This window comes from Podarcis cretensis, assembly GCF_951804945.1.
Source record: "Podarcis cretensis genome assembly, chromosome: 2".
In the NCBI taxonomy this organism is placed as follows: domain Eukaryota; kingdom Metazoa; phylum Chordata; class Lepidosauria; order Squamata; family Lacertidae; genus Podarcis; species Podarcis cretensis.
The window spans coordinates 52,847,001-52,872,150 of NC_137171.1; the positions used below are offsets into that span (position 1 = coordinate 52,847,001).

At 42.2% G+C, this 25,150-nt stretch overlaps 1 protein-coding gene across 2 annotated transcripts in view; it reads left to right on the plus strand.

The window, feature by feature from the left end:
- NSG2 (neuronal vesicle trafficking associated 2) overlaps positions 1 to 25,150 on the plus strand; it is a 58,240-nt gene that overhangs the window by 22,770 nt on the left and 10,320 nt on the right. For both annotated transcript variants that reach the window (XM_079964913.1, XM_079964914.1), the window contains exon 3: positions 3,502 to 3,621. In XM_079964913.1, coding sequence (XP_079821039.1) covers positions 3,502 to 3,621 — 120 coding nt within the window. The remainder of the gene's footprint in view (positions 1 to 3,501; positions 3,622 to 25,150) is intronic.

The following is a 25,150-nucleotide window of genomic DNA, read 5'->3' on the forward strand; positions in this document are numbered from 1 at the left end:
GACAGGACAAACATCCAGCCCCAGCCTCTGGTTTGTCTAACTGCTTGGGGGACTTTCTGCTCCCCTACCTCCAGCCCAGCTCTTGAAGGAAAAAATATGCTTTGGATTTGCTCTCCCAAAGGACACAGAACTTAATAAAACATCCTCCAGACTCCAGACATTTTTTAAAATGTTCTTTTTTTTACTTCTAAAAAAGTTTCTTAAAAAAACAACAGCAAAGCAGCGGATCAGTCCTGCTTTGTGGCAATGCAAGGCAGAAATCAGACTGTGAACAGGGTGAGATTCTGACTGGATACCAGGGAAACTAAGGCAATACAGTCATGTTGTTGTTGTTTAGTCGTTTAGTCGTGTCCGACTCTTCGTTACCCCATGGACCAGAGCACGCCAGGCACTCTTGTCTTCCACCGCCTCCCGCAGTTTGGTCAAACTCATGTTCGTAGCTTTGAGAACACTCTCCAACCATCTCGAATACAGTCATACCTCGGGTTAAAGTCGCTTTAGGTTGAGCATTTTCAGGTTGCGCGCTGCGGTGAGCCGGAAGTAATGGAATGGGTTACTTCTGTGTTTCACCGCCTGCGCATGCGCAGACGCTCAAAATGACATCACGCGCATGCGCAGAAGCAGCGAATCGTGACCCGCAGATGCGGGTTGCGTTCTGCTCAGGATGTGAATGGAGCTCCGGAACGGATCTTGTTTGCATCCAGAGGTACCACTGTACAAAGTAGGGAAGGGCTCAGGCTTTGCTCAGGAAACACAGAACTCCCATGTTGCTTCAGTAAGGACAAAACTGAGACTCAGCCCTAAATAGTAGCAGCCCTATATAGTAGCCACAACAGCAGCAGCTGCTGTATCCTGATTGTTAGGCCCCCCCCCCATTGGAAGATGCTGCTTTGTTTAAAGGCGCAGTAGTCTCCTAGTATGGCGGACCCTCTGGTTTCACTTTGTCTTCAGTGAAGTTCTCTGCATCTATGAATGGCAGTGTCACGGTTTCTTGTGATGTTGCAGTGCTTCTAGGGCTGGCTCTGCATGGCTTTCTGCTTTTGGTTCAGAGTCCCCAGCTCCATCACCCAAAGAGGAATCTGACTCCTGGCCCCTGACAAAACCAGCAGATGAATGTACAAACCTTTGCTTGATGCTTTTTACATGCCTTCTGACATCTGATCTGGATGCTGCCATTAGAGCAGAAGGAGTGAGATCCTTTCTGCAAATAACCGCTCTGCTCAGAGGTGTGCCCACTTGCTGCCAAAACAAGTTCAAAGTATTACTGTTAGCATTTCATGGATCAAAACAGAACGGGGCTTACATCTGAGTAGCCGGGCATAGGATTGCACTGCCAATTAAAAAGGAGATAACTTCAGAGTGGCAGGAGGGAGACTAGTTACAAAGGGGCAGGGCAAGGGGAGAATTATTGATTGATGATTTTTAATTATAAGCCACCTTTCATCAAAGAATCACAGGGCAAATTACAAAATATGACAGAGAGGAGATTGCTGTCAGTTCATCCTACTTAAATCTCTCAGCATGCTTCTCTCTCTCTCTCTCCCTCTCCCATTCGCTATCTCTCTCTTGGCAAGGTGAAACATTGAAAATGACTTCCTTGTTGATAAGTCCTAGTGGTTCACTCCTTATCAGTGCTCACTCTAAGAGCTCCTTTTTCAGAAAAACGAAAAGGATCAGCAGTCACTCCTGTGAGTTCTTAGTTGTAGGTGAGAAGGGTGGGCTACTGACGATAAGAGCTTTGTGGGTTTTAAAATGATTTAAGTGTTTGGAACAAGGTGAAAGCAAGTAGCCAGCCATGCTGCTGAGGGAGGTTCTTATGAACAACACCATGTAAATCTAGAACACAAATTCTGGATGGAAAATCTAAATACTTGCTTAGTTATTCACACAGTGGTGTTCACTCCTGGAAAAAAAACAACAGAAAAAAAGACTTTCTTCTCTCAAATATATTTAATTTTATTTTCCCTTTCAGCTAAAAATGGGCTCCCAAGGTGACCCACTGAAATTAAAATGCAATACAAAACACAGTGAAGACCCGGGAAGCATGTTTGTATTGTATAAGTGAACCAAAATGACCAGCATTAAGGCTGGCTGCTCTTCGGGGTGGGGAGTCAAGGAATATGGCAGACAGGATACAAATTAGTTTTAAACAAGAGCAGAGGAAGAAGGATCTATATCAAGGATGGGGAAGCTTTTTGAAACTGAGGACCACATTCCCTTCTGGACAACCTTTCAAAAGTCACATGCCAGTGATAGGCAGGGCTTGAGACAAAGTGAGATGACCGAAACATGCAAATTTGCCTTTGAACATTAAGCTATTTTTGCCACACTTTCATATACCCATCTCTATCTTTCATCTAGACAAGCAAGTTCAGTTACATGTTCCAACCAGGCAAAAATACTTAGGTATGAAGCAGGGAAGGCTGTTGCCTGTGGAGAGGAGGTGCAGCCTCAGAAGAATTCTGAGGGCCATAAAGAAAGGTATGGAGGGCCGCACCTACTCTCCAAGCCTGCGGTTCCCCACCTCTGGTCTATATGGAGCCTTAAGGTTTAAAATGGAAGATTTCTGTTCTCTGACATCTTTCATCTATGAATTTCTGAACCTCTGGTCTCTATGGAGGCAGGAAAAACACAGTGCAAAGAGGAAAGGATTTGGTTTAGTTGCACAACATGTATGGACGGGAAGAAGGGGACTCAGCAAAGAGGCCGCCATCTCCATCAGTAGCTCCTTGTAACGTTTGGTTCCAGCCTTAATTAGACTGCAAATTTTCAGCACTGTTCTGGATTCAGATTGCTGAAATATCCACAGAGGGCAGAGCAGCAAATGAAAAATATACAGTAGGATGCAGTTTGTTAGGAAGACAAAGCTGGAGATGACAGATTATTACTACATTTGCACCCCACCTTTTTTCAGAAGAGCAGAAGGTGGCATAGACGATTCTCTCCTCTTCACTTTGTCTTCATAACAACCTTGTGAGGTTGGATGCACTGAGATACAGTAATTGTTCCATGGTCACCCAGTGAGCTCCAGGGAGATACGTTTTTGAGAGCAGGTAGATGGAAAGAGTCAGTTAGAATGATGCTTGTTAGCATTGCCAAGTGGTTGCAAGGCTAGCGCCACAATCTGGGTCACAAGTAACTTGAACAGCATCTAGAGTGTGGAGCACCCAGATCTTCCATGCCCCAAATTGCCCTGGCATGCTGTTGCTGCATAGTTATCTGGGAGAGAGAAGAAGCAGGCTTCTCTTGAGCCCTAAGCAGATCCTACCACATGTAGGATGCTCATGCACTTAAAACAAACATTCCATCTTTCAGAGTTGTGAAGTTTTAATGATGCACTTATTTGACCTCCTCCTCCTTGCTTTTTAGAAATAAAAATTATGTTGATTGCAGTATACATGAGGTTATCTGAGGAGAGGGTTTGTGGGAAAGTAACATTTCTGCCAACAAAACCGTGCTTGCTTTGTTCTGAAAGCTTAAGATGTCAACATTTGCTCCTAGGTGATTGTGAAAACGAGAACAGAATATCAACCAGACCAGAAGAACAAAGGAAAACTCAGAGTGCCCAAAATTGCTGAATTCACAGTCAGTTTCACTGATGGTGTAACAGAAAGATTAAAGGTAAGAAATGCTAATTGCTAACTGGCTATATTCAGTGCTAATTACAATGGAATAATTAATAGACGACAGCTGCCTTGATTCTGGTTTTAAAATAGCACAACTTGGTCCCATAGTCCATTATGTTGGGGTCATGGGATTAGAATTCTCAATGTGATTTTGTTCTTTGGATTTATTTTTATTTTCTTACATTTATATCCCACTTTACTTCCATTGTGGAACCCAAGGTAGTGTACATGACAGGTTCTCAGGTGGCCACTCTTCCAGGCACCAGCCAGACCTGCTCTTCTTTAGCTTCAGCTTCAAGTTATCAACCTTCAGCCCCTACTCCAAGACCTAGGCAGGGACTACAGCTGCACAAAAGCAGCTGTGGGGTGGGGAGGAGATTGGATCAGTCATGACATGGGTGAAAGGGGTTCAGCCCACCCCCCATACTGTGGTCCCAGCTGCTAGCTCCCTTCAGCTGCTGCTAGTCACAGAAGGGGGAGAATATGAGCACAAAAATGTATTGTGTGCGGCAAGGGAGAGGAGAATTGACCCTTCTCCCCCTGTACTGCAACCCTGATCCAGATCACCCCTCCCTTTGGCTGCTTTTTGAAGACCAAACCGACATTGGAAGCAAGCAAGGATCTTGTGGCACATTAAAGACTAGCACATTCGTGATGACATAAGCCTTTGTGGACCACAACTCGCGTTAACAGATACATTGCAAGATCCAGTCCCAGAACTCAAACATAACATGACGTGTGGCCCTCAGTGCTGGTCCAAGGTGTTTAATTTTGCAGCCCTTCCCAAACATGGAAAGCAAAAGGTACTTGGCTTTCACAACAACAACAAATCCGTTTATTGTGAGGACCATGCCTGTGCACAAAAATCAACACTACAGTAGTTAAAAATATTAAAATTCATTACATACTATGCCAACAAAACCTTCTTCCCACAAGATAGAAAAGGAGGGAAAACAAGCAGCGAAGTTAAACAGATGGTGAAGGGGTCTTTACATTGTCGTCTATAAATCTTTCTCTGGCTTTCATGGCCTTCATCACAAAGACCGCTACCACATGGGTAATGCGTGGGTTTGCATCAACTAACAAAAATTTTACTCTATCTTCAGGACTGGTTATAGAGTTGGGTATAATTTGCAGCAATGCGTCTCTAAAGCCCGAGTAAATGGGGCAATAGAGGAAGTAATGTGTAAGATCCTCTTTAATTTTCATAAGGCAAGGACATAAACGATGTTCTACTGGGGTTTTTGTGTATCTGCCGGACAGATAAGCAGTTGGCAATGTTTGAAACCGTGCCATGGTGAAAGCTCTCCGAAGGGTAGGATCAGTGATCTCCACCAGGTAGTTGGCACAGATTTTGACTGCTTTTACTCGTGGGAACCAGTAGGAAAACCCAGAGTTTTTTATCTTGGTGGTGTCCAAAAAGGCGTCTTTTTCAAAGATCCATTCCCGAACTTTATCAGGGCTCCACAATTTGAGAGTGTTAAACTCTGGTAAGTTGTATCTGGATAGAATGTCTAATAGACTTTTATGCCAAGTGGTATTATGTTGTAATGATACAAAGGCTTGTTTAGCCAATAGGGTGTTCGGGGCATCTATGAGGTTGATGAAAAAACACAAGAATCTTAAGTGGGCCCTAGCAGACACAGAAGGTAATCCTACTTCAACTCTAAGGAGAGCTGCCGGAGTACTCTGAGGGAGGCCTAGAATTCTTCTGAGATAAAAATTTTGGAAGATTTCAAGCCGTTCTAACAGCTTCTGATTCCATCCCCAGAGTTCTACTCCGTATAACATCTGTGGAATCACTTTTCCAACAAAGGTTTTTAGTGCCAGGGTCACCAGTTGCCCACCCCTCGAATAGAAAAAGCTGAGCAGAGCACCAGTTGTCCTACGTGTTAGAAGTGCTACAGTCTTGAAGTGGGCAAGCCAGCTAGATGTGGCTTGGAAAGTGATACCAAGATATTTAAAAAGGAGACATTGTTCAATTTTGTGTTCATCTAGAGACCATCTAAATGTATGTCGAGCTCTAGTAAACACCACAATTTTTGTTTTATCATAATTTATCTTTAGAGAGTTTGGGAACAATAAGCTGCGAGCCCCTCCAGCATGCTGAGTAGGCCCCTTTCACAATGCTTTCACAATGCACTTCCAGAATTAATTTTGGCTTTCACAATGCACTTCCAGAATTAATTTTTTTCGCGAAAGAGCCAGACATTAGCTCTAATGTCGATCTTACAGGTGCTTTTCAGAGCAGGTGGGTGAGTGATCCAATGAGGAAACTGTGTGTGAAGGTCGGGGTGGGCCTTTTAAAATGGCCAGGGAGCAAAACCAATTGAAGCCTGCAGGCTCAGTTGGTCCTGCCCCCTGAGGAGCGCCTGTCCCAGAAGCTGCCTGCCATTGGCCAATTTGGCAGGTGGGATCAATTCTCCTGATTGGCAAAAAAGCCTGTTTTAGACCCCTGCCAACCAAGAGAAGCCTCTGCACAACCCTCCTCTGCTGGGCCAGTGTTTGGGGTGGCCAGTGGCCAGCCTGCAATGCTGTTTGTAGCTTTAAAGAGGTAAGCAGACTTCTCTGACTTCCTCTATGCCAGTGATGGCCAAACTCGGCCCTCCAGCTGTTTTGGGAATACATTTCCAATCACCCCTGACCACTGGTCCTGTTAGCTAGGGATGATGGGAGCTGTAATCCCCAAACAGCTGGAGGGCCGAGTTTGGCCATCACTGCTCTATGCTATGCCATAATCAATACTAAAACTGTAAAGCTGTGCCAGAGCAAGGAAGGTTCCCCAATTATCCTGGTGCTGCTGCAGATGATGTCATAATTCCTGCTCTGGAAAAAAACACCCTGGAATTGCACTACCCTGCATTCCTCCTCCCTTGCACTGCTGCTGAGATCAATGAAGCATCAGATTGACTACAGAAAGGAGTTCCCCCTTTGCTTTTTTATGAGTGCAGTGGTAGAATCAACTCTTTCCCCTCCTCAACCTGACAGTTTCATTTCCAAGCCCTTTCCTTTCTCCATAGTCCATATGATTTTTATTCCATGCCTCTCAGTGTCACTTATTAATCACCCATCATAGCAACTGCCAGCAGATAAGGTTGTAAGCTTCTCCTGCCTGTTTTTCATAAGGCTCACATGCACCATATTAACTTTGCGGTATTATTTCCTGACCAAAATGAGCTGAGATAATAGATTATATTTTATTGCCTTCTGTACTTCTCCTGTACTGAACCCAGTGCATATTTTAGGCAAGTTATTAAATATACCTCCCTCTGGTTATGTGCATATCTATTATCTAGAGCTGATGAAATCATCTTGCATTTGTGTTTTTGTAGCGGGAAGGAAAAGAGTAAAATGCTTAAGTTTTATTAACTCAGCTTTTGGTGATGGGTAGATAGATATAGTCGTAGAGACATTACAAATGTGATCATCATATTTTCTGTTGCTGGGTGGATGCTCTCTCAATGGCCCTCCAGTGAGCAATGTACTAGAAATTTCATTTCCACCTTCCTGTAATATTACAGTAAAATATGAAACGCTTATACATACACAGAGGCCATGCCTTCATCTTCTCTAAATTGGAGTATGATTTGGCTCTATAGATATTTTCTAGGCCAAATGAGTCATCATCCCATTGACTGGAATAGGAGTGACAATAATCCAAGCTGTCTAGAGAGATCCCTGAGTGAAGAGAGGGGGAAAAAAAAGAGATTTTTCTCTTAAAGTTCACAATGATGTGATTTTGAATTTGATTAGGGGTGCAATTGCGGACATATTTTACTGAGAAACACCCCCCCCCCATGCTCAATGGGACCTTCAAGTAGGAGTGTATGGAATTGCATCCTTAGTTATGCTTACGCGCAGCTCTAAATCATTTCCGGCTCTTGTAAGATAATCCTGAAATACTGTGTCAGTAGAAGATAAAAAAGGAAGGGACTTGCTTCTGGCTTTTCCCGCCATGGCATTGCCAAGTGAGCAATGCCACTTCAGGGGATCAGTGATGTAGGAATACTGCAAAGTCTGCCTCTTCTCCGTTACCATGAAGGGAAAGGAGCAGCTGACATTGCTTCACCTCTTCCTGATGAGCTGTTGAAGCCTTTCCCCCTCCCTCTCTTGAGAAAATGGTTGCCAGGGTTCTCTGCACTCTGCAAAATACTCTGCACCAAGAAAAGCTGCATTCAAGCCTGTCTGAAATATGCAAATCAAGACAAATGTTCAAATTTGCTTATTTTGCATAATGTGCTGCGGTGTTGTTATCAGGGTGGAAGGGCAGGAACTCTGGAGGGTATTCATGCTCCCCTGACTCCTGGAGTTCTTTTTCAAGCTCCCTGTGCCTCTGGGCCTTCAGAAATTTCAGCTGGTGGTATGTATGCATTGTCAAGCATATCTCTGCTTTCAGAAGCATGCCGTTTTTCAAAAACCCAAACCTGAGGCTTTGCACTCACTATTACAGGGTGTGCTTCATGTGCACATTTCATGGCATAGACACTCCCTTAACCATTGCCTTCAAACAGCCTGACATACAAGAATGGCTATATCTTTTATTTAGAAAACTCTAACCTCCGCAAAAGTGAAGACAGGAACCCCAAGTAAAGCTCCCACAGCAATAATGTGAGAACCAAAAGTCTCTGAGAGCCTTTCATGGCTAAGAACGGCAGTTGTAGAAGAGGAAGTAGGTTTTCTGCCTTCCCAAGATGCAAATTGGCACCTTTGTTATATCTCAGTCTGTTGGCTCTGCTGGAAGAAGAGCTTGAGGAAGCTAGGGAGGCAAAGCGAGAGGGTGTTTGCTTTCCATTTTGTTTTCTTCCAAATGTTTTGTGTCCAGCTTTTAAAATTTGTTTAAAATAAGAATAAAAACACACTTATTTGTATTAAGAACATAGCAGCTTTTAAAACCAACATAAACTGATTGTCCAGAAAGAGAGAATTCCATAGCTGTGGTGCTACCACTGAGAAGGCCCTGCCACTGGTCTCTCCCCTCCTTGAATCTCTGCTAAAGATGGGCAGAGAAAAGGGCCTGTGACCCTAATCTTAAGATTGGCTGGTTCACAGGGGCAAAGCTGCTCCTTAAGCTAACCTGACCCCAGGCTATTCAGGCCTCTAATTGTTAAAACTTAAGACTAACATTCACATTGACCCTGGAAACAAACTGATAACCAATGTAATTAGTGCAAGATTGATGTCATGTGCTTCAACTGCCTTTCCCCCACCAGCATTCTAGAGGCCCCCTTTTATACCACTGTCTTTAAAAGCAGCCCAGCAATGGTCCAGTCTGGATGTACATGGGCAGAACAAAGCATTATAAGAAGCGTGAGACTGCTGCTGAAACTGGCAGCTCTGTGTCAAATTCTTTCCTCCCTGCTCCACAGCACCTAGTGCAACTTGCCTTGATATCCTTACGCCATGTGTTTTCTCGTCTCCACATAATTGGCTGCCCCTACTGGGGGCAAGGAAATAAGCAGCAGCATCCCGCAAAGACATGGGCTAAATTGCAGTAGAAATTACAAAGAGGGAGAGGAGAGAGAGTAGCCAAGGCCTTTTTTCTGTAGCATCCCTCTCCCACCCCTGACTCCTGTTCCAGGACTAGAAAGATAAAATGGCAAGAAGGAAGTTTTGCTTTTCCTGGGAGGGTTGCTTCACCCTTGCAGGAAATTTCAGAACTCTATGTGCTTGGTAGGTAGCTCTGAAGATGACCTCTATTCTTTGCCCAGTGGTGATCATTTATTGAACAAGCTAATGAATGATTAGACATCCTTCTATCACAAAGAGGCTGGAGTTTTCCATAGAAGGGAAGCTTACGCAACTGCATCTGTCATCCATCTAGGATAGCACTGATATGATCTCTTTAATTGTGGTAGCATCTGACAGGAACTGTTGTCCCTAGGCAACTGCTGCTCGCTCACTCTTCCTCTTGCTGAAATCTTGTGTAATTTCTGCTGCTTGTCACTTTTGAAATATGATACTATATTTTTCTTGTAGCTCAGCTCAATTACAGAGCATCCCGGAACTTTGACCAATTACTCTGCAACTGCATGACTCATCTTGTACATACATTATGACAAACATCATTGCTACTCTGCGTAGGTGGAGTACAAGAAAATGATGTTAAAATGACATTAAGGCCCAGCCACCAATGCCCCAAAGTAATTTCTTTCATTGCTGAGTTTGCCCTGCAGAAAGGCATGTCAAAATGTTCTTAATTTAGAATTCTTTACTCCTGCGCTGCAAGAATGTGATTGAAAAGGCCGTCTAGAACAGAGATGGGGAAGTGAATAAAGAGAAGTTTTTCTCCCTCTCTCATAATACTAAAACCCAGGGCCATCCGATGAATCTGAATGTTGGACAAGTATCATTTTATCTGTCCTGAATCTCCCTTCTTCACTTCCGGAGGCGGCGTGAAACAGCAATGGCGGTCCTCTTCGCGCTCTGAAGAGGGGCTCCGCAGGAAAGGGTCGTCTGCTGTGGCACAGCGGTGACCCATTAAGAAAAACCACGGGCAGAGTGAGCTCGTGGCCGTGGGACTCGGCGGGCGCCAGGAGCCCCCCCGGAAACGGAGAAGGAACCCCGTAAGGGGCTCCGGAACGTGAAAGGGGGAGCGGCGCTGTGAGTTCATCGCTCTTTCTGCGGAAGCAAAGCCGCGCGGCTGCTGCTGATGAGCGCCGACCTTTCTTCTTGGAACATCAGATTTGCAACTACAACCCGTGAGTAAGGGGACTTAAAAAATTATCGGGACTAAAGTATTCTAATTTGGCTGAAAACGGGAAACGCAACCAGGAAGTCCGTCTCCCGACTGTGCTAAAGAGATCAAAGTAAAAGTTTCGACAAGCGGGAAGCGCTTTGAAAGAACTTTTAAAAGATTGGATTATTGTGCAGACAATTGAACTTTTGGCCGGGAATTAACAGAGACAACTTTGGAGTATTTATGCTGGTTTTTCGATTGGATTTTCCCTCTTCCCCTGGGATTTACAAATAATTGAGGAAACCAAAGCCTCGGGCTGCCAGGATAAAGAAGAACTGTCAAATTGCAGAAACTGTATTTAACTCTGAAAGTGTTGCATGCAAACGCTACATTATAGAAGAAACAGGGAAACGGTTTCTTGCACCTTCTTTGAGACTTTGTATTAATTTGGGAAAAGCACTAGGTTAAAAGGAAACTAAAAGGCTCTTTAGATTTTTCGGACTGCTGGGACTTCAATGAAGGAAAAATCTGTTTCTTTCTGTTGAACTACATTGTACTCCCCCTAGAGGACTTTGGATTTACAACTGTCTGGGAACTACACTTTGTTTTAATTTTTTGCTGCCTTATTGTTTACACTTTGGAACTGCCTTTCTCATGGGAATATACACAGTTTGACCTTGACACATAGAAGGGATTGGAATGAGTGACACAGGGAGAACAAGATTGGCTAAAACAAAGGCAAAACAACTGGTACAAACAACCTTGACTTCCCAACCACGCAGATCATCTGTCCCAGCTGTCTTAGAAGTACAAAAAGGGGCAGTCGAGCTGACATCTACAGGGGATATGGCTTCAGGAGGATCGGAAACAGCTTTAAATCAGATTCTGGAACAACTGGTAATTTTAAACAAAAAGGCAGATGAACATTTGACTAAAATTGATCAAGCCACATCCTCCATAAATAAATTGACTGATCAGGTGGCCCAACATACACAAGCAATTGGGAATCTCCAGGAAGCAACTGTAGAGAATCGCAAACTGGCTGAGGAAGCCAAGCAAAAAGCAGAGGAAGCCAACTTGAAGGCTGAGGCAATAAAAGTGGAGGTGAAGCCGTTGCATAAACAGATTAGTGAACAGCAGGCCTACCTGTCGATGACTGAACTGAGAAACCGGGAAAGTAATCTCAGACTGAGAGCTATTCCAGAACTTGAGCAGGAAGATTTGATTGGTTATTTGACATCAGAATTTTCAAAGTTCTGGGGTATTGAAGAGGACAAGGATTTTAAAATTGTAACTGCTTTCAGATTGGGAAGAGTGGTGAGGAAGGACAGATCCAGAGACTGTTTGATTATTTTGAGATCTAAGCAAGAGAGAGATAAAATACTAGGCCTTCATTTTGGAAAATCACTTGTTATTCAAGGCATTAAGGCAGAAATCTACAAGGACATCCCGAAACAACTTTTGGATCTTAGAGATACTTATATAGAATTAACAAGACTACTGAGAAGCAACTCAATTCCCTTTAGGTGGGAGTTCCCTCAAGGACTATCTTTCAACTTCAAAGGAAAGAAAGTTAAAATAAAAACAGCAGAAGATCAACAAAAGTTCTTGAACGACTACGAAGAGGACCTACGGAAAGGAACAATAGGATCTTGGCCACCACCTCCACCTATACCTCCACCTGTACCTACACCCTCGGGACCAGAAGACCAAAAGAAGGAGACACCACCATAGGACCAACAGACTGATCCAGGATGTCTCTGCAGCTTCTTAGTTGGAATATAAATGGCGGAAATTCCCCAGAAAAAAGAAGAAGAATCTTTCACATATTGAAAAAAGAACAATTGGACATTATTTGCTTACAGGAGACACATGTGACTAGGCTCCATAGAAAAGTGTTAATTAATAAAAGATTAGGCCAAGAATTTATTTCATCGGACAAAGTTAAGAAAAGAGGAGTGGTGATTTATGCAAAGGAGAGCCTGTCACCAAAACTCTTATTTAAAGACGAGCAAGGAAGAATTTTGGCAATTGAAATACAGGTCCAAGGAGAAAAAATTTTAATATTAGGAATATATGCACCGAATGAGCGGAAATCAGAATTTTACAGGAAGCTGCATGAGACAATTCTGGACTATCTGGACTATACCAACATCATTATGATGGGAGATATGAATGGGGTGGTCTCTACAAACATGGATAAGTCACAAAATCAAAATTTAACAAATGATGGCAGACTGCCTAAAACCTTCTTTGAACTAACTGACAATATGGATTTGATTGATATATGGAGGACAAAGAACCCCCTAGGTAGAGAAGGAACTTTTTTTTCTGAAGCCCATCTGTCATGGACAAGAATAGACCAAATATGGATAACTAGAGGACTGGCACCTAAGACTAGAAAAGTGGAAATCTGCCCAAAAACTTGCTCCGACCATAACGCCATGAAAATGGAATTAAGACTTACTCCAATCGGTTCCTTTAGATGGAAAATGAATGACACACTATTAAGAGATCAGGAGATTGTGAAGAAGGCCCAAAAAACTTTGAAAGATTATTTTGAAATAAATTTGAATACCACGGTGGAAAGGAGAACAATCTGGGATTCAAGCAAAGCAGTCATGAGAGGGTTTCTGATACAACAGAACACGATAAAGAAAAGATTTTGGAATGGAAAAAAGGATAAGATTTTAGAGAAGATAAGAGATGGAGAGAAAAAGCTGAGATCTAAACCAAAATCGAAGGAGATCTTGAGAGAAATTAAATTCTACCAAGCACAGTATGCGAAACTGATAAATCAAGAAGTTGAGTGGAAAATTAAACAAATGAAACAAAGATCATTTGAATCAGCTAATAAGTGCGGGAAACTGCTAGCATGGCAGTTGAAAAAGAGACAAAAATTGAATACAGTTACTAACTTAGAGATTGAAGGGAGAGATATTCAGAAACCCGAAGAAATTAGGAAGTGTTTCCAGAGACATTTTAAAAAGCTTTACACTCAAGGGCCACAAGAAGAGACTGAGATAGACCAATTTTTGAAAATAAATGGATTACCAAAACTTGCTGAGGAAAAGAGAACAATCCTGAACCACAAAATAACACAAGAAATAGAGGGTGCCATTCAGAACATGCAACTAGGCAAATCTCCAGGCCCTGATGGGCTTACCTCCAAGTATTATAAGATATTGAAAGACTTTTTGATACAACCATTAATGGAGGTATGCAATTAGATTTTGGAGGGGAAGAAGGCACCGGAATCGTGGAAAGAAGCCTTCATCACATTGATTCCTAAAGTGGAAACTGAAAAGACTCAACTTAAGAACTACCGTCCCATCTCACTCCTAAATGTGGATTATAAAATTTTTGCAGATATTTTGGCAGGTAGACTTAAAAAAGTATTAAATGAAGTAATCCATAAGGATCAGGCAGGCTTTCTCCCAGGAAGACATTTGTTTGATAATACTAGGAATATTATTAACATTTTGGAACTTCTGCAAACCAGTATTAATACAAAATCAGTGTTAATTTTTGTTGATGCGGAGAAGGCCTTTGATAACATTTCTTGGAGGTTTATGAAGAAAAATTTGGAAGGGATGGGAGTGGGACGGGGGTTTGAAAATGGAATAGAGGCAATTTATTCAGAGCAGAAAGCTAAACTGATAGTTAACAATGTGGTGACAGAAGAGTTTAAAATCGAAAAAGGAACATGACAAGGTTGCCCCCTATCCCCTCTGTTATTTATTTCTGTCCTGGAGGTGCTTTTGAACATGATTAGGGAAGACCGGTTGGTACAAGGAATACAGGTCGGAGTGAAGCAATTTAAATTGAAAGCTTTTGCAGATGACTTGGTTTTAACATTACAGGAACCAGAATCTAGTACGAAAAGAGTTTTAGAATTAATTTATGAATTTGGTCGGGTGGCGGGGTTCAAACTGAACAAGCAAAAAACTAAGGTTCTGGAGAAAAATTTGACACCTTTGGAAATAGAGGGGTTTCAGAAAGAGACAGAGCTAAATGTTGTTAAAAAGGTAAAATACCTAGGGGTAAACTTGTCAGCCAAAAACTTGAATCTATTTAAAGATAATTATGAAAAATGTTGGTCAGAAATTAAGAAAGATTTAGAGATTTGGTCAAGATTCAACCTTTCCTTGTTGGGTCGAATTGCAGCTGTAAAAATGAATGTATTGCCGAAGATGTTATTTTTGTTTCAGACCCTACAGATCGTGGACAGAGTGGAATGTTTTAGGAAGTGGCAGAAGGATATTTCTAGGTTTGTCTGGCAGGGCAAAAAGCCCCGAATAAAATTTAAAATACTAACTGACGCAAAAGAGAGAGGGGGGTTTGCCCTGCCAGATTTAAGGTTATATTATGAAGCTGCGGCTTTCTGCTGGATGAAAGATTGGTTACTTCTTGAGAACACTGATGTCCTAGATCTGGAAGGGTACAACAACGTTTTTGGATGGCATGCATACTTGTGGTACGACAAGGTAAAGATTCATAAAATGTTTAAAAACCATATTGTCAGGAAAGCTATATTTAAGGTCTGGACAAAGTATAAAGACTTACTAGAAGGTAAGACCCCGAGGTGGTTATCACCAGCGGAGGCCAAGGTTCGAAAAAGACCCAATATGGAGGCCGGTTGGCCGAAATACTGGGAAATAATAGAAAAAATTGGAGACAACTGGAGGCTGCAGAGCTTTGAAAAATTAAAGAATAGGGTGCAAGACTGCTTTCATTATGCTCAAATTCAAGAGGTTTTTAAGTTGGACAAAAAAATAGGATTCCAGGTGGAAAAATCGAAATTAGAGACAGAACTGTTAGAACCTAAGACTAAGGTACTCTCGAGAATGTATAACTTGCTGCTTAAATGGAACACCCAGGATGAGACAGTCAAATCAGCCATGATAAAATGGGCTCAAGATATTGGGCACAACATTATGTTTGAAGACTGGGAAAGGTTATGGACCACTGGAATGAAATTCACGGCATGTAACGCCCTGAAGGAAAATATTATGAAAATGATATATAGGTGGTACATGACCCCAGTCAAGCTTGCAAAAATATATCACCGGTCTGATAATAAATGTTGGAAATGTAAGGGGGCTGAAGGGACATTCTTTCACCTTTGGTGGACTTGTCCAAAAGTGAAGGCCTTCTGGGAAATGATCTATAATGAGTTAAAAAAGGTGTTTAGGTACACCTTTCCTAAGAAACCAGAGGCCTTCCTCTTGGGCATTGTGGACCAAAAGGTGTTAAAGAAGGACAGAACTTTTTTTATGTATGCAACTACAGCAGCAAGAATACTCATTGCAAAATACTGGAAGATACAAGATCTTCCCACACTGGAAGAGTGGCAGACGCAATTGATGGACTATATGGAATTGGCCGAAATGACGGACAGAATCCGAGACTCGGGAGAAGAAACAATGGAAGAGGACTGGAAAAAATTTAAGGACTATTTACAAAAATATTATAAGTTGTATGAATGTTAAGAATCTGCATGATTTGGAAACTCTAGCTCCTGCAACTAGACTGGGAAAACAGAAGATTAAGTTATAAGTAAGAGAAAGCTGAAACTTAAGGTTAATCTATGTTTTACTTTAAGGTATAAATAATTGATAAAAAGTACTTTAAATCTAGAAGTATAATATTTGAAAGATATAAATAAGGTACAAAACAAGGTAATAATTTGCTGATATGTTTATTGTAAAGAACGCAGGGTGAGGGAGATGTGGGGAAGTCCAGTTAGTAATGTAAAAATGTCTTTGAAAGTTGGATTGCTTTTTTTTTCTTTTTCTTTTTTTTCGGCTTTTTTCGTTTGTGTTTTTTTCTTTTAAGTCTTTTTATATTTCTGATTTTGTAATTGAAAATGTAATAAAATTCTTTTTTTAAAAAATGAATCTCCCTTCTTCACACAGAACATTGTTAAACGAATTCACTCCTGTAAGATGGCTGTCAACTTGGATGGCTTTAAAAGATGGTTAGAAAATTCATGGAAGACAGAGAACATACCTATGATGGCTATGTTCTACCTGCACTGTCAGAGAGATAATGCTTCTGAATTCCAGTTGCTGGGAATCGCAAGCAGGGAGAGTGCTGTTGTGTTCAGAGTTTGCTTGTATGTTTCCCATAGACATCTGGTTGATTACTGTGATGCTGGATTAATGAGCCTTTCAGGGTTCTTAGTATGTTGGTCTCCAAATCCCATCAGCCTTACCCACATGGCCAATGGACAGGGTGCTCAGAATTGTAGTCCAGCACCATCTAGAAGGCCATAGCTTTCCCAACCCTGCTGAACAAGGTTTTTGTTCTTCAAAAATGTTCTACTTTACAAGGAACCCATTGAACAAGCCAGGCTGAACACACAGTGAACATACATTGAATACTCTGCAGTTGTTCATCTTACTTGAATCGCTTTGGAGTTACTTGGTTTGGTTTGGGGTGCTTGAAGGTGTTTTGAGTCTTCTGAAAGTTTCCTATGGTTCCCTGACAAACACTCCAGGATTTACACAGAAGCCACCAGAAGCTTTTGATTCCCTTTGCATTGCAGGGGGTTGGACAAGATGACCCTCAGGGTCCCTTCCAACTCTAAAATTCTATGCTTCTATGAGCCGAACACATAGGCAATTTAGTTGTGCTGTTAAGCATCACCATTACTAATCACTGAATCCTGTCAGAGCTGTTCTGTCAGCCTTGGTCTGCCCAGCTCCATGGTTTCTTGAATCATTTGAGGTGACGGTCTGCAGATTCCAGCCTTCACAGTACCTATACTGTCCTTTTCCTCTTCTGGATCTTTCTTTCATAGAAGCCAAATAGTCAGTCCTCTGAACTTGATGTAAACGAAAGCCACAGTCTTGGGACAGATGGCAGTAATGGACTGAGACAGAATCTGGGGACACAGAAAGCTCCCTTGCCTTGAATCAGACCACTGGTGCATATATCTCATATTTGTCCACACTGACTAGCAAGCAGGGTTCTCTCCCAGCTCTAGCTGGAGATGCCAGAGACTGAAATTGCATGCAGAGCAGGTGCTCCATCACTGAGGGGTTAAAAAGCCCTTCCCTCTTTAGTGTTTGCTATTCTGACTGGAGAGAAACAGAAATAGAAATAGTCTGGTATGAGTGAATTTTCTAGAGTCTTTTGCTTCAAACCAGGTTTCAAGGGGTGTCCTGAGAAGCATAATAATAAGCAGGCATCTCTCACTTTCATTCTGGTGCAACTCATTTAAACAAATAGTTACAGGCGCAGGCAACAACCGGTTCACGGTAGGAAAATAAGTTGACGCCATGACAACTATCAGGCCTCGTGCCCAATGTATTTGAGGCATAGAGATACTGCTGAAAAACCCTGTTGCTTCCGGAAGAGGGCATAATCAAACGAGCATAGACTGTCCCCTCTCACTTAGGTGAATTGTCAAGCACAGTTGGGTCACTTAAGCACAGGGGTTGTGTAATGTGTTCAGTTTTTCAAAAATTATTTTAGGAAAGTTAGGAGCAAAGGGAAGGGGGGGGGTGAATGGCACAGAACAGTAAAAAGACCCTGATCCAGTAATACTTTTCATGTTCTTTTTACTTCCTCATCCAACACATTTGTGGGTGACATTTGTTGTCACAAGGTGTGAGCCACTGGCTTTAAAAGGGGACTAGAGATGATGGATAGATCAGCCAATGGCTACCAGTCACGATAACTAAATATAAATTATCCATGTTTAGAGGCAATAATCCACTGAATACCCATTGCTGGTAGCTATGACCTTCATGCCCTACCTATGGAGTTCCCAGAAGCATCTGGGTGGCCACTGTGGGAAATGGAATACTGGCTTTGATGAGTCACATTCCGTGCACATATTTTTTAGCAAAGCAATGCTCCTAATATAACACGTTATTGTATGCTATTTTCACTAGTAAATATGCTTTTGTACACATTGCTTGGTTGGCGAACTGCACAACAATATTTGGAGAAGTGCAAATTTTGCAGGATGGTTGCACGTTAGTTTGTGTATTGCTTCAGAAAGTACAAATTAGGTAGATTCACCTTTAAAAGTGAGGTGAATCAAATTTCTGCCCCATCCATAAAGCGGAGGCTGTTGCCACAGTTTCATGGCTTGGACTGGATGGCCTTCAGATGCCCTCCATGCACCTATAATAATGTGTTCAGTAGAAGGGAAATCGGTGTACCATCTGTGAATTCAGCTTTTTAAAAGGTTCTGCTTCATGACCTACGATGATATACACAGAGCAAAGTGCATTTGATTACATCAGCTTTTTCAAAACAAACAAACAAATCTAAAACATACTTCAGAGTACTGCCTTTGATTTCATTTCAAGTGAAAAGATCACTGGCTTTGGGATGGAGGAATGATTCCTCTGCATTTTTGATCTGTGTACAAGTTTCAGGCTTTTCTAGGGCTCTTGATATCGAGGCCCCACTTCTGAGGGATGTCGTACTAAATGTCAGAGGCACATGAACAACTGAAATGTTAAAGTGTGATCTGAGGACAAAAACCCCTCAACCTCGGAAAATTCATCTTGGATTCGTATAGTTGCTTCGTTGCTCCAAATAGTGATGTGGCAGGAAGAAGCAATCCATGTTTGGGTAATTTTATAATCTGTGCAATGTGCATAACATATATAATGAAAGCCGGGTGTAGAGTAATGGAAGAGTCAAGTCAAACATTTGTAAATTAGCAGTCATTCATTTTTGTGTTCCTGTTTTAGCTGATTCAGTGCTGTGAAGTCGCACTCCCAACTGTGTTCCAAATGGATCTTTTGATTTCATAGCTGCACTTTATTATTTTATTGGTGTCATATTTATTCTCATCCTACCTCAGCTGATTTGTCTTGTAATGCACACAATGAACTTGTGTTATCAATTGCACATACACACAAACAACCTGCAGATTCACCCTTGTTGCAAATATGAACCCCTTTCATGGCCAATGGTCAGAGTTGATGGAAGTTGTACTCTAGCAACAGCTAGAGGGCCACAGTTTCCCCACCCCTGGTGTAAGGTTTCTGAGGCATTCATGGGCAATGCCCCTATTCTCAATACTTGCTACCACACTTGTGGACCCCTCCCCCCAAAAAAATCTGTGCAGCTGATCTGTGCTGAGGCAAAAGTTCAGTCTTCAAATTGAGCATGCTCTGCTCAGGCCTCCTACTTGTGAGAGTTGTGAACTGTATGTTTGAGAGCTCCCCTGTTTGATTTTTGCATAACATACTTAAATTGTATTTCATTTATGTGAGGAAGGAGGCACTGGTCTTTGAAAGCTTATGCCATGATTAATGTGTTGGTCTTTAGAAGGTGCCACCAGACACTTTGCTATAGGTCACCCTTGCTGACTGGATTGTGTTGACTGCTGATTATTTCCCCTTCATTTTATTACTATTCTTTTGCAGCAGCAAAAGCTTAAAATGGACTCCTTTCAGTAATTAAATCTGAGATTCTGGGAGATTGAACAGTAATGCACCAGCCGCCAGATGTTGCAACTCATGAGCTTCCCTCGTAGCCACAGAGGATTCTAACTTCCCTAGACGTATCTTTGCTGAGCTGTAGTCACTGTTGCATCTAAAAAGGCTCCTTGCAGCTCTGAGGCTTCTGTTAATGCAAAATCCCAGATGTAGCCAGGGTGGCAAAGTGCCACATTGCACAAGCTGATGGGAAGTTATGAGATGTCACTAATGAAAGGTCAGCAGCAGGATGATATGCCCCTATGCAGTAATCCCATTAATTGAATCACCTGCTCAAATTAGTGATTTGAAAGGCAAGTCAGCTCCAATTTTTCTCAACACGCTCCCCCCCCTTCCTAATGATCCACTTAAAAAAAAAAAAAAAAAGATAAAGCTTTTCTGCACCTGGGCATTAATTGGGAACACTGGCAGGAAATTCTTAGCAGGAAAAACCACAGATGCTTTTGCAGATCCCAAAGACCAGAAACCGTGAATTTAAGGAGCAAACTGCATTGTTCACATATTGAGTTCAAACTACTCATCCGCTTGTGTTAAATCTAAAGGATATGTAATATTCTTGTCAGCTACATTCATTGTAGACCCTTTCCAGAGCCACAATAATGGTCTTGGAGGAAAGCAGCTGTAATAATGACAACAAAAGACTCTCTGATATTATCTCCTACTAACAGTTATTAATGTTTCTCCTGTTAATTGTTACTAACACTGCCACAGACATGACTGTGAGTAGCAGAAATAACCCTTTGATGCATGACAACAAGTCAGCTTCACAGTAAAGGTAAAGGTAAAGGTACCCCTGCCCGTACGGGCCAGTCTTGACAGACTCTGGGGTTGTGCGCCCATCTCACTTAAGAGGCCAGGGGCCAGCGCTGTCCGGAGACACTTCCGGGTCACGTGGCCAGCGTGACATCGCTGCTCTGGCGAGCCAGAGCCGCACACGGAAACGCCGTTTACCTTCCCGCTGGTAAGCGGTCCCTATTTATCTACTTGCACTTTGACGTGCTTTCGAACTGCTAGGTTGGCAGGCTTTACAGAGATCCGGCATATTTGCATATTTCACAGCAAAAGTCACATGTCAGGTGGACAGCGTCTAGCTCTGGTCTCCATCACACCAACCGAATAGATGGGCATGCTGAAACCCTTAAGCTTCCACTCAAAAGACAGGTAATGCAGGGCCGGCTCACCCATGAGGTGGGCTAAGGCAGCTGCCTCAGGCACAGAAACCCAAGAGGGGGTGCCCCCATAGAGGCCCTGCCCACCTCTGCCACCAGCAGAGAAGCAGAACCAGTAGTGGGGGCCATTTCCAGTGAAATCGCACCGAGAGCTCGCAAGAGCTCCACAAGATCTTGTGGGAACTTGCTGGAACCTATTGTTGCTGCTGATACTTTGTGGGAACCACCATGTGATCTGGGTAAGGGAGGCTTCGGGGGAGTGGTGATGGTAGGGTGTTTTGGGGTGACACCTTCCAGTTTTGCCTCAGGTGGTGAAACAGAACCCACCCTCTCTGATCAAATAGGTACTCTTTGGCCATTTGCCTCACTCTGCCTAATGACAGGGCCGGTCCTATCCTTATCACGCTGCCATGACTCTTGTGCTTAATTCCGCTTGCTTGTTTCTGTTCAGCCACTGTGAGAACAGGATGTTGGACTCAGTGGCGTAGTGTGGGGGGTGCAGGGGGGCCGGCCGCACCGGGCACAACATCTGGGGGTTAGGGTTAGGGGGCGCAAATCCACGGGTTAGAGGGCGCAAATCCATGGGTTAGGGGGCGCAAATTACTTGCCTTGCCCCGGGTGCTGACAACCCACGCTACGCCACTGGTTGGACTAGATGGGCCATTGGCCTGATCCAGCAGGCTCTTCTTTTGTTTGTATCTTCTTATAGCTGCCTTTTTGACTTTGCCAGAAATGGTGCCTCATCCAGCCTGTAAGCCACTCTCTGCTTTTCACTGTCCAGCTGCATTGTGGGAGTTGGAGATGAGACCCTACAGGAAACAACTATGGGATGCTGCTGCTTTGTAGATGTTTTCCTTGCCTCTTCCTAGTCTGTAGTGCTAAGATGATAAAACCATAGCCACTGCACCAGGCCTAATAATGATCTACCTGTTGCCTGCTCAGGAGGCATAGGATTGCAGTCTTATAGAATCGTAGAGTTGGAAGGGACCCCAAGGGTTATCTCGTCCAACCCCCTGCAATGCAGGAATCTCAGCTGAAACATCCATAACAGATGGAGTATTATTGGAGTAAATGAGCTCTTAGATCTGAACAGGGCTCCTGATTCACCACCACCCAAAATAAATGTTGACTTCTCTCTCTCCATCCTCCATCCACACTAGGGGTGGAATAGGAATAGCTCAGGAATAGGAAAATCAAACCCATTTCTGCACTCACTAAGAAATCAAATTTGCTAAGTAAGTTTAAAATGTGAAACTGTACCTGCACAGAATATTTTTGTGATGTAACCTGGCTGGCTAGATGTGTATGATTTATCTCCTGTATTTTTTTCCTGTAAAGTATGGACCATGACCATCATCAAAGCATGGAATTGGGGGCAGGGAGAAACCAGTAGCTCGCTTAAGAAAATAATGTGCTCAGCAAAGAATATTTGCAGCCATTCTGACACTGTCAACCTTCTCCTTCAAGCCCACAATACGAGAACAGATTGCAGGAAAGCAAATCCCATTCCATTTTTTTTAATGTGCTAAAACTCAAAATATTTTAGGCTACTTCCCTGCTTGAATGATGGGGAGCAATATTCCAGGCTGTTCAGTGACAAAGTGGGGGGGGGGAACCAAGCTGTTAACTTTAAGGACTTTCAAGCATCTACCTAGAAATCACATTTTAGGACTTCTTTGGTGCTTGCACAGGGAAATGGTAGTTTTTGTTTGTGCCTAGGACTTGGCAGTGCCGTACATCACATGGCTGCAGCTTGGCATTGCAAACATTTTAAGACATCAAATCCATTAGGACTGAAACAGCCTCTAGAAATCATATTATGTGATGGAGATTGGCCAGTCTAATTGAGCCAGCTACTTATTGCCCAGGCAATTTAATGATTTGACAAATTGCTTGGAAACATGGTGTACTTGTTTGTTTTGTGCTTTCACTGTGCCCACGGGACAGCGGGGCAGGGGAATTAGCGGCGGAGATGTCACCTCAGCTGATAAGCTCTTTCTTAATTACAAAATGTGCAGAAGAAGTAGGGCAAGGGTGTCGTGGGATAGCTCCGTGGGAGGGAGAAAAGTTTTTTTGTAAAAGTGGGAGGGAAATGTTTCGGAGAGTAAGACACATCGAGTGCTTGGCTTGCAACATATTTCAAGTCTGTCCTTAACGTTGAGCCTTTGAATTCTACCGATGACCAATTTAGAAATCATCACAAGATGTAGGCTGCCATCTTGTCTGGGATTGCAAAAAACCATGGAGGATAGGGCTATCAATGGCTGCTAGTCATAATGGCTATATCTAATCTTCAGTAGCAGAGGTGGTATGCCTTTGAATACCAGGTCCTGGGAAACATGAGTAAGAAGAGCACTATTGTACTCAGGTCCTGCTTCTGGGCTTCCCATAATCCTCTGTGAGAATAGAATGTTGCCCTAGAGAGCCCTTTGGTCTGATCCTTCAGAGACCTTCTTATGTTCTTAACTTGCTAGCATAGCGTCAGAATTTCTCAATTTAATTTTTAAAAATATGATACAAAGAAAACGGAATACCAGAGAAGTTCTAGAGAGTTACCAACTTCAATATTAGATAAATAATGTATCATAATTCTTCCACTCCAACATACATGGATTATGCTTTATAAATTAAATATTTTTCTTTCTTTCTTTTTTTTTACATTTTCATTTCTGTGAATAATAAATCATTATAAAACTTCTAGCACGTTTTTTCATATTTTGATACTTATTTTAAGCTTCCAGTACAGAGTGGATTCATCACATTGTTCCAGATAATATTGTTTTGCAACCCACCCTTTCCAGATCAACTTAAAGTATGAAATCTTTTAGTACAGGCTATACATAATTTCCCCACTCTGAATAATTGTATTGTCAGGAGTCAGAAAACAGAAAGAACTGGGACAGATACATGGCTATGTGGAGGGAAAAAAGATCATTAGGTATAAAGAGTTAGTTCAAAAAGGTATTTAAGAAGCCATTTTTTAATTTTTAAGGATTAAAAACAGCCATTCCAAAATAGCTAGAGCTAATTCATGTTCATTGCAAATCAAGCTCAGGTAAGATTTCTCATCTCTAAGCATTTATTGGGACAAGGGTGGAAGGATCTGCCAGTTTAGTTTCTCACATTTTTCCATTTTTTCCAACCGTAAGTTCAGATTTCCACATTTTGCAGCTGGTTACAGTTTTTAAATGGCAAACCTCTTGAAAATTCATCAGCATTTTAGTACAAATTTCTCCTCATAAACATTTTCTTATATGCTGTTTTAAGACATACGTTTTGCAAGCAACTTTGTCCAATAAATTGCATTTCTGTATGTTTTCACTAATATCTTCATTTTTATGCATACTTTCCACTAACACATACATTGTAACTGCATTACAAAATTCAGATAACTCTGAATTTTGAAGGCTAGCTGTGTGTTGGTTCACATATGGTTTCCGAAAGTGCAAATACAACAGTTTTAACCTTAAATATGTACTGAATAGAATGTCTCCTTGATTCCTAATTGGAACCCCTACCAGTAGCTGTCAAAAAAAGTGCCAATGGGATTTTCTGCACCCAGTATGCTGTATTTAGATTGGGTGCCCTGCTGCACTTGCCAAAGGAGACAAAAATTAGCATCCATTTTATGTCACTTGCAGGATTTACAGGTGGGGTGAAACTCTCACAAAAATATCAGAGTAATGAGACAGAATATCAAAAGGTGGGAAACTCTCCATCATTGTAGTTCCACACTACAATGGAACTATGCCAAACCTAAACCAAGTAAAGAACTCAAGCTTCCTGAGCTGTAGATGTGTTGCGTTACTGTAGGGCTTTCACCTACTGATTTTAGGCTGATTCAGGCATAGAGGGGCTCAAAAGTGATCTAAGATTTACAGCAGTTCTGTTCAGATGTTCATGCTTGGATAAATTCAAGATTTAATTAGTCAGAAAGCAAGCAAGCCGTGTAGTCATTTGTTGTGGCTATTTATTAATACCTCATAATAACAACATTTTTTTCTTTTTCATTTTTGAGCTAAAACGATTTGAAATCCCCACTCAGCCAAGAAGCTCACTTGGTGCCCCTGAGCCAATCAGTGTCTCTTAGCCTAACCAAGCCTAGCCAAAGCCAGGAAAACAGGCATGCCTCCCTCCCTCTCCTCCTTGCTTTGGTTGCTGCCATCTAACTCTGATGTTTCTTGCAGCAAAAAACAAAACAGAAAACAG